At 42.5% G+C, this 9,617-nt stretch overlaps 1 protein-coding gene across 3 annotated transcripts; it reads left to right on the top strand.

Annotated features, from left to right (window-relative positions):
- The first annotated feature begins 1,047 nt into the window (after positions 1-1,047).
- Positions 1,048-4,554, top strand: LOC129858971 (cerebellin-2-like). Of its 3 annotated transcripts, XM_055928241.1 has the most exons (5): positions 1,059-1,183; positions 1,273-1,464; positions 1,852-2,371; positions 3,140-3,259; positions 3,458-4,554. In XM_055928241.1, exons 3-5 carry the CDS (start codon positions 2,078-2,080, stop codon positions 3,653-3,655), a joined length of 612 nt encoding a protein of 203 aa, XP_055784216.1. In that variant the 5' UTR covers positions 1,059-1,183; positions 1,273-1,464; positions 1,852-2,077; the 3' UTR covers positions 3,656-4,554. The 3 variants fall into 3 exon arrangements, with proteins under 3 accessions (XP_055784217.1, XP_055784216.1, XP_055784215.1); XM_055928242.1 differs by having other exon boundaries at positions 1,048-1,464; positions 1,852-2,290; XM_055928240.1 differs by having other exon boundaries at positions 1,059-1,464.
- Positions 4,555-9,617: the final 5,063 nt, after the last annotated feature.

Here is a 9,617-nt window from a genome sequence, read left to right as displayed (position 1 = left end):
TTCCATCGGAGACAAGGAACCATGATAGGGACCCTTTTGCAGAGTTCTTCAAAGTTATTATGACATGTTTGGACAGGGCTGGGCAGAGAGGGTAGGGCTGGGGGTAGGTGAGGTGTACATTATATATAATAATAATACTTTTTTTATTTAACCTTTACTTAACTAGGCAAGTCAGTTAAGAAGAAATTATTATTTACAATAACGGCCTACACGTCATATAATACATTGTATATAGGGAGCAGAGTTTTTCCTGGTCCGGTCACGTGGTTAGGATCAGGATGGGTAAACCCTTGGCCCTTGGTGTGAGGGATTCCAAAGTGTTAATGGTGCGACAGGTAGCCTAGTGGTTCGAGCGTTGGCCAGTAACCAAAAAGGTTGCTAGATCGAATTCCCGAGCTGACAAGGTAAAAATCTATCGTTCTGCCATTGAACAAGGCAGTTAACCCACTGTTCTTAGGAGGTCATTGTAAATAAGAATTTGTTATAGCCTAGTTAAATAAAGGTTCAAAAAATAAAAAAATAATGATTATTCATTAACCGTTTTAAGCCAAATTAATTAACTGAAATCACATGTTTCTTCACTGTACATGTTTAATGCAAGACACACAAATGGAACTGAATCCCGCCCAATCGTCCCTCCAGCCAATATTATCAGTAATATCAGATAGACATAATATCAATATTCATAGATACCCTGTTTATGAATTGGAAGGTCGCAAAGCAATATAGACTCGTGTAATTCCCCCCACTGCTATAGCTAATGACAGCGTAGTGGTAATGAGAGACTGCAAGTTGCTGTTCAATTTAACCTTCTTTTTTTGCATCAGAAACACAAGCATTGTAAATCAAAACAGGATAGCATGGTAGTTTGACAAGTCTCCTCGTGAGTCAAAGACAAGTTCCCCATGCGCCTGCGGTGAGGAGGAAAAGACCAGCGGACAGTGTCGCCTTTCTACCGTTTGGTGTCGCACAAGTATTTCGCTGTGTCTCCTGTAAAACTGCCATCTTTGAGCTCAAATTAGTGACATCATGCATAACCAATTATAGGAATAGCGCAAAAAAAAGCAATGATATCCTCTTGTCTTACCCTTTCATCTCTGATTAATCAGCGCGCGACAAGACAGGGGGAAATAAATTGCCGCTGCACACCGGGAGTCAGCCGTGAACTCTGCTGTCCCGTGAGGTCCGGTGATGTATGATCTCACAACATTCAACTGGTTATGTAAACAAACTCATTAATCCAGACGTGTGCTTGTTCTACTATCCCACTAGTGAGTGGGGAGTCATTGTACGCGGTGCTGTCGACATTCTACTGTACTTGAATATAAAGGATGGGCGTGAGTCGCCCTCGAAAAGGAAGAGAGGGGGGATCCATTTTCAGCACAGAAGGCGAGCTCACTGCTCAGTTCACTCTGCGCGCTGCTTCCTATGCGGAGTGAGAGAGAGACGCTATGGATACGACAGGTAACGTCCAGGCGCCTTTTCAGGGAAACAGATGGCTATGGTGTTTGGTGCTTGTGTTAGAAAAGAGTAGGCTAGTATTAGAGTAGCCAAATTAAACTTGAGAGGAAGAAATATACAAAAAAATATTTTTTTATTCCACAATTATTTAACGTGCATGGGAAGTGATAATTCTGACTAATATGAATTAATATAAATGATATAGCCTAAATAAAATACCATATAGTTGACGCACCTACAAAATACCTTCTGTGCGTATTACGCACGAGTTGTATCTAGTTCTAGGAGGATCCCAGTGAATATGTTTTAGCACTCAATGTAGTAGTCTGTCTCTTAAACACCTAATGGGCTCTGTCATAAATCTGTTGTTATTTGTCTCTTAATCACCAGGAAACACCACACCAGTTGTCTGAAGAACAGCCTCACATCAACTGAAACGCACAGGAGGGAGGGGAGTGTGAGCAATATAGGTTGTGTGTGTGTGTTAAAGTGTGCATGTTAGAGAGAGCGAGAGAGAGGACTGAGGTTGGACCAGGTGATCACGTCCTATCAAACCTCCAAGGAGCTGCCGGCCAGGAACAGTGTTTACAGGAAGGATCAGCGTTCCGACCAGAACATGATGGTGCCAGCCCGCTGCCCGGGCCCCTGTGCCATGCTGGCGCTCAGCCTTCTCATGGGATACGGCGTGGTGCGCTGCATCGCCGGCCAGAATGACACGGAACCCATCGTACTGGAGGGGAAGTGTCTGGTGGTCTGCGACTCCAACCCGTCGTCGGACGGCGGGGTGACTTCATCGCTCGGGATATCCGTCCGGTCGGCCGGCGCCAAGGTAGCTTTCTCCGCGGTGCGCGGGACGAATCACGAGCCCTCCGACATGAGCAACACGTCAATGACCATCTACTTTGACCAGGTCAGCCGTCCCCGGAATTTGCGCATGCAAATATTGTCCCTATCTGGATAGATAATTAATGTGGGGATTAAGAAGAAGTTGTTTAATATAAATTTTTCGGGAGCTGCTACAACATTATTGTCTTCCTATAAAAGGTTATGATAACTTGTCGTGGGTTGCGTTGATCCGTTTGGAGACGCGCACATTTCCCTTGTGTCTCTTTAATTAAATAACTTGAGAGCAGTTCTGGGGATCAGAACATGATAATGGGAACATTGTGATCGTCGTGCGTAATTTTCCCCAACTAGCCTATTCATTAAAGCTGCAGCTCGTTGCAAGTTGATTTGAAAAGACGTCAGCTGTTGTATCTAGTCCGTTCTAGCTATGCTGTAGGTTCGAGGGACGCAGACACTGCGGGGTTTACTATAGAAGTGACTGCTGCTGTAAATGCTTCAAACATCAAGTGGAGTATTTTTTTGCGCCCCGCTGGTGAGCTGGGATACTATGGACAGTATTACGTTAATTACCGCCCCCCCCTTATTAGCTAATCTTACAGCTGCGTTGATCGTCTTCAATTAGAAACATATATTGTCCAACTGTAAAACAGTGAGCTGTAGCCTACAGGCAAACAGCGTTGGCCAATTGATTATGCGTTGCGCCTTAAGGTCACCACATGCAGAGTGTAAGTGCTTGATATTTTGGTTAGTTTAACCCTTGCCGTGTCTCAGTCTGTTACTCTTTGACTCTGGGTGCTGATTGTGCGTCATGTTGACGCACTTTGTGTTTCAGGCTTTAGTGAACATCGGCAACCATTTCGATCTGAAAGCGAGTGTCTTCCAGGCGCCAAGGAGGGGAATATACAGCTTCGGTTTTCATGTGGTCAAGGTCTACAACAGACAGACCATACAGGTAAGACAAATTGTCAACATTTGCTTCACTATGATCTCTATTCAAAGTTTTCTGTTTTGTAGGCCTAATTAGTCTACTTTAGTGTGTTGTATGTCGTGGAGCAGCCTACCCAAATGGGTACATTACTTGGTGCGTAAACAGAGTAGGCCTACGATGTAACAGGTCTGAATTATGATCGTGCTGTTTCTGTTACCCCAGGTCAACCTGATGCAGAACGACTACCCGATCATATCAGCTTTCGCCGGTGACCAGGACGTCACTCGGGAGGCGGCAAGCAACGGCGTTCTTCTGCAGTTGGAGCGCGAAGACCGAGTGTATCTGAAGCTGGAACGGGGCACGCTCATGGGCGGATGGAAATATTCCACGTTCTCAGGCTTCCTAGTCTTTCCACTATAATTTAATATGTGATCACGGAAATCGCAAACGTGACTCCTCCATGGTTGAGGAACGATAAAAAACATTTGCTATTTTATTTGAAGTGAACTGTCAGAGGAAGAAGACAGATTCGTATGTGTACACACTACACACTTTACAGTATCTATTTCATTCAAACATTAACGTTTCCATGGAGTTCGTACATCCAAATCCATCGACTAAAACCCTATCTGGAAGGATACTCGAATCGATCTACCCGTGATGTATAGGCCTACCACTTGTCGATTATTTGGATTTTATCGCTTGGGAGTCATCTAACTTTTGTCAACAGACTGTCAAGTCAGTCTACCTCTGTGTACCCTGACTGCTGAACAGATGAGAATAATATTGTATGAATCGAAAAGCTTAAAACTTCCCGAACTAACGTGTATTTACCAATGCTCTCTCTATTTTGTGTTTGTGTAGCCTTAAATAATAATGTTTCCGTCAAGTGAGGTGTATGGAATTCGTATGGACGTCCAGGAGAAGAAGAGCGCTTTCACGTCGAAGACTTTTTTGTTGTTGCAGGAATGGAATAATGTTTTTGTTTTGTGCTTTTCATGGTGTTCCGTTTGGATGCTGAACATATTGAAAAGAAGGCAAATATAGGCTGCCTAACTATCCAGAGATGATATAAAAGATTTTTAAAAAAGCGACATATTTCAGCCAATGGAGACATCTATAGAAACTCTTTTACAAAAAAATATTTATCTAATTTATAAAGTACATATTCACATTATGGTGTGTTCTACATTTCGGATCTGCGTAGCTTTAACTGATATTGTGTCCAGTGACGTTGCTCACAAATGTACATTGTGAAAATAACAACAGAAAAATCCCAATTATATGATGTCCCGCCTAATAAATAATATTGCATTGTATACGCGTATGTATTCACTTTTATTATATAGGCTACGAGTTTAGGCTTGCAAATGACATGCAAGGTCGAAAAGGCATCAGGAAAGTAATCGTGATAGAATCGGTCAATAATAAAGTAGTGTACAGCAAACGTCCTCAGACCTGTAGCGCACTATTGACTGACGCTGTCCATGGTGCTGATCGAGCAGCCGCTTGAACAGAATGCAATGCCACACTTCACAGAGCACTGGAGCCCACACCAACACGCATTCCACTCTTGTGGTTTCAAAATTGAAAAAACGATTGTTATCAACTTTGCATGTTTCATTATTGTGAGATCAAAGCATAGACAAATCAATACAATACAATAGTATACTGACATTCTCAAAACCGCTATATTTTGATTTGAGTGGCGAAAGAAGTACTCAATAACTGTAATTATCTTCGCTAAATAATTATGCAATGCAGAGACAATGCGATATTGTTTTGGGCCTGCTGTAGAAAAACAGCCCTTCATCACACAGGAACAAAGGGAATAGGTCTTCACTATCATATCATGTAGAACGTAAAGCTGTGTACATGCCTGGTCTATTTGCAGAGGTAATGTGTGTGTGTGTGTGTGTGTGTGTGTGTGTGTGTGTGTGTGTGTGTGTGTGTGTGTGTGTGTGTGTGTGTGTGTGTGTGTGTGTGTGTGTGTGTGTGTGTGTGTGTGTGTGTGTGTGTGTGTGTGATAGCAAAAATATAAGTAGATGTTATACCTAATGGTGCCTAGATGTGGAATATAGGCCTCTACAATGCAATCTTATTGCCATTGGTTCTCTGATGTAGGTCAAAAAGGAACAAATTAAAACAAACATTGTGAAAGATAACGGCCATAAATGAAACAGATGGTAGAACAAAAGGAATTGGTGTGGTGTAGTTACAGTTCAGGAACATAACGGAGATGGTAAGTGCACCTAGGATTTTGTCGTTGTTGCTTTACTTCGGGGGCTGTCCCAGCCTCGCCTTGCTGAAACCCACAGGCCGTTATCCAGAGGAGACCATGACAAATCGTATGTGTACATACCATCTCCGTTATGCTCTTATTAGGCTTCACTGGAATACTTTACTTTGACCTTTGCATTGGACCCTCAGAACATCTGTGGTTTGGAATCCAAAACCACTTACTTGCCTGTTGCTACGTGATGCTAAAAATCCCATGGGTTGTTTTACATAGGTACACCGTTTTAAACAGCTAACAGCTAAACTCGATGTTTATGACGTATCTCTCGTGGGCAGATTGTGCGTGTAGCCCGAAGAATCGGGGCTGAATGGGACGTATGTGATGACGAGCAGCATTTGTTTGGGTTTTGGAGTTTTTTTCTTTGGGAATTTGAACGTATCAGGATGAGGCGAAGGCGGTGCTCAAATTGCTTTGCGCGCTCGTGCCCAGACGGACCGGAAGGGGGCTTTGAATGATCGTTTTCTAACGGTGGAGACCAAACCTGGGGGTCAAATACATGTGTGTTTGAGTATTTTATATTTAAACACTTGTGTTCTTTAAATACATTTTTGAGCATTTGCATATACACAGGCCTAAACAAGTACTTTCATTTTGAGTATTTTAATGGTTATTTGTAAAAATACTATCTTTAAATACCTTGGTTAAATTCATGGGAGTGTATTCGAGTCAGTGTATTTTAGTATTTTCAAATAACTTCCTAGTGTATTTCCAAATACATTCCAATTGTCAGCTACTTGTTATTTCAAATAAAGGTTAACTGAATACATGTATTGAAATGGATTAAAAAGTAATTGAAGTAACTGAAAAATTGAACCCAGATCTGGTATTTTGATAATGATGCAGGTGTGCATTGTGCTGTAAGCCAAGCAGTCATGACAACAGCAAGATGGTTTACTTTAGGGGTGGATCAATGGGATTGGCTGAGACCTGCTATCCTCAAAAGAATGCTAAAATATTCTTATACAGATGATCATTTCTAAACTAATATTGATCGAAGTTGATTGTCTCAGCAGGATCTCTTTTAGTGACTTTATATCCACCTATCAAACATGTCAATGGCACAAAATAAAGAGATTTGTATAGCCTATTACTCAAAAAATCTTATAAAATGTAATGTCCAAGAAATCTTCATGAAAAAAATCCAAGATGGCAGCAGAATTGGCATTGGAAGTGGAACCCAGCTGGCAACTGTCTAGGGAATCAGCCTTGACTAGTTCTATACAGTTCCTACCCTGAACATACCAGACACTATGAGTGCACTTTCTATACAAAATATGTTTTATTGGAACATATAGGTGAAGTGGGTAGTTTTAGAGGGTCAGCCATCATAGTACATTGCAAATTTGGGTTAAGTGCCTTGTCAGGGGCACATCTACAGACTTTTCACCTTGTCGGCACAGGTACTCGAACCAACAACTGAAAGGTTGCAGGCTCAGCGCTCTAACCGCTAGTCTACCTACCCCCCCTAGTACACATCAGGTTTATATGGACATTCATTTTTCCATAACGAGACCTAAATCTTCTAATGGGACCAACAGCTGAGAGCACAGCAGAGCAGGGAGGCCTGCTGTTACTAAGACAGATGACAGGCCAGCTATAAGAGTAGAATGGACCTGGAAACCAACCTACAACTCACCGCCTCCCTCTCCATAGCTATTTGGGCAGCATTGTATAACGCTCCATAAACTTGTGATTAAGCCCATACTAACTCAAACGGTCTATATTGGGACCATTGATTTCCCTTATTATAGTAGTGTCTCATTCGCTTGTCTATTCAAGGCTTGATTTCTCAAAATGATTCTGGTTGTTCAAATGATTTTAATCCGTAGAGGCATTCACAAAGATATAAGGGATTATTTCTGTGTATATTCTATATAATGTTGGGTTTACAGCCAGCGACGGTGTCTTTGTCCTAAGGAAGCTTGTACAATATTGCTGATCTGCTACCAGCCATGATAACTCCAAAACACCATATACCCCGATTGTCGCTGGATGAGGGTATTTGATGTTAGCGCCATGTAGCACGGATATGAAAGTTAGCCACCTGGCTGGATGAGTGTATTTGATGTTAGCGCCATGTAGCACGGATATGAAAGTTAGCCACCTGGCTGGATGAGTGTATTTGATGTTAGCGCCATGTAGCGTGGATATGAAAGTTAGCCACCTGGCTGGATGAGTGTATTTGATGTTAGCGTCATGTAGCGTGGATATGAAAGTTAGCCACCTGGCTGGATGAGTGTATTTGATGTTAGCGTCATGTAGCGTGGATATGAAAGTTAGCCACCTGGCTGGATGAGTGTATTTGATGTTAGCGCCATGTAGCACGGATATGAAAGTTAGCCACCTGGCTGGATGAGTGTATTTGATGTTAGAGCCATGTAGCACGGATATGAAAGTTAGCCACCTGGCTGGATGAGGGTATTTGATATTAGCGCCATGTAGCGTGGATATGAAAGTTAGCCACCTGGCTGGATGAGTGTATTTGATGTTAGAGCCATGTAGCACGGATATGAAAGTTAGCCACCTGGCTGGATGAGGGTATTTGATATTAGCGCCATGTAGCATGGATATGAAAGTTAGCCACCTGGCTGGATGAGTGTATTTGATGTTAGCGCCATGTAGCACGGATATGAAAGTTAGCCACCTGGCTGGATGAGGGTATTTGATATTAGCGCCATGTAGCATGGATATGAAAGTTAGCCACCTGGCTGGATGAGTGTATTTGATGTTAGCGCCATGTAGCACGGATAAGAAAGTTAGCCACCTGGCTGGATGAGTGTATTTGATGTTAGAGCCATGTAGCGTGGGTCTGAAAGTTAGCCACCTGGCTGGATGAGTGTATTTGATGTTAGCGCCATGTAGCACGGATATGAAAGTTAGCCACCTGGCTGGATGAGTGTATTTGATGTTAGCGTCATGTAGCGTGGATATGAAAGTTAGCCACCTGGCTGGATGAGTGTATTTGATGTTAGCGCCATGTAGCGTGGATATGAAAGTTAGCCACCTGGCTGGATGAGTGTATTTGATGTTAGCGCCATGTAGCGTGGATATGAAAGTTAGCCACCTGGCTGGATGAGTGTATTTGATGTTAGCGCCATGTAGCACGGATATGAAAGTTAGCCACCTGGCTAAGCGTGCACATATTTACGTCTTCTGGCAGCAGCACTCGTTTATAAGTGTGAACCATGGTTGTATTGGGTGTTTGATATCTACGGCATTTATCAAAAATGTGAAATGATAAAAACACCTTGTGTCTGCCCCAATAGCACCATCAATCCCTGTTTATGTAGAGGGGGGGGGGGGGGGAACTTTTATGAATGTACAGACAGCAGCATATTGTGCTTTGTGGGCCCTATAAATATAACAATACAACTGGTACCACCCACTGAGCTAATTTAGCCTTTTCATGTTTTAAAGACGCCTTTGTTTCAGAGTTAGTCTCTTGGTGGCTGGTGTGCTTCTTGTTAAATATCCTTCGTGGCTTTGTCTTTAGGCTCATCTTTCATTTTAGCCGCTCACCCAGCAGGATCGTAAACTTCAATGTGGGACCTAACAGCATGCAGCACGACAATACTTTATGCATTACAGTCTAAATGACATATTAAAGGCATCCGAGGCACATTATCTGTGACTTCAGCCAGTTCTAAGCGAATGGTAATTTCAGTTATTCATTAAACTGTAAGTTTGGCGAAGAGTCTTAAACACAAACACAAACACACACACACACACACACACACACACACATACACACATACACACACGCGCTTAGATGCTCCCCGCAGAGACACGACTGTAATTCCTAGCCAGGCAGGCTTGAACAAAATGCCACGTACCTAAACATTTCAAAACTGACAGAGTAAAACACAACAGTAAATCGATTAGAGCAATCCCATATTGATGTCCTCTGGTGTTGATTTCCTCTGGTGTTGATTGGAGGGCTGTCATCCAGAGAGCATTACAACTGTAACGATGTTGGAATTTAATAGCCTTCAATCGTCAATATGTAGGGAGTATTTTTGTGTATATTTTCCTTGCCTGACGTTTGATCTATCTACAGTCGCTGAAATAAGATCGTTAATTTAT

Source organism: Salvelinus fontinalis, chromosome 7, assembly GCF_029448725.1.
Source record: "Salvelinus fontinalis isolate EN_2023a chromosome 7, ASM2944872v1, whole genome shotgun sequence".
Taxonomy (NCBI): domain Eukaryota; kingdom Metazoa; phylum Chordata; class Actinopteri; order Salmoniformes; family Salmonidae; genus Salvelinus; species Salvelinus fontinalis.
Note: the sequence above shows the minus strand (reverse complement) of the source record. Positions and strands in the feature narration are given on the sequence as shown.

What these genes read in the sequence shown, in the direction of transcription:
- LOC129858971 (XM_055928241.1), top strand. Translation starts at nt 2,078, where the DNA reads ATGATGGTGCCAGCCCGCTGCCCGGGCCCCTGTGCCATGCTGGCGCTC. An exon ending in TGACCATCTACTTTGACCAG is followed by an intron (nt 2,372 to 3,139) that starts GTCAGCCGTCCC and finishes TTTGTGTTTCAG; the next exon opens with GCTTTAGTGAACATCGGCAA. An exon ending in ACAACAGACAGACCATACAG is followed by an intron (nt 3,260 to 3,457) that starts GTAAGACAAATT and finishes CTGTTACCCCAG; the next exon opens with GTCAACCTGATGCAGAACGA.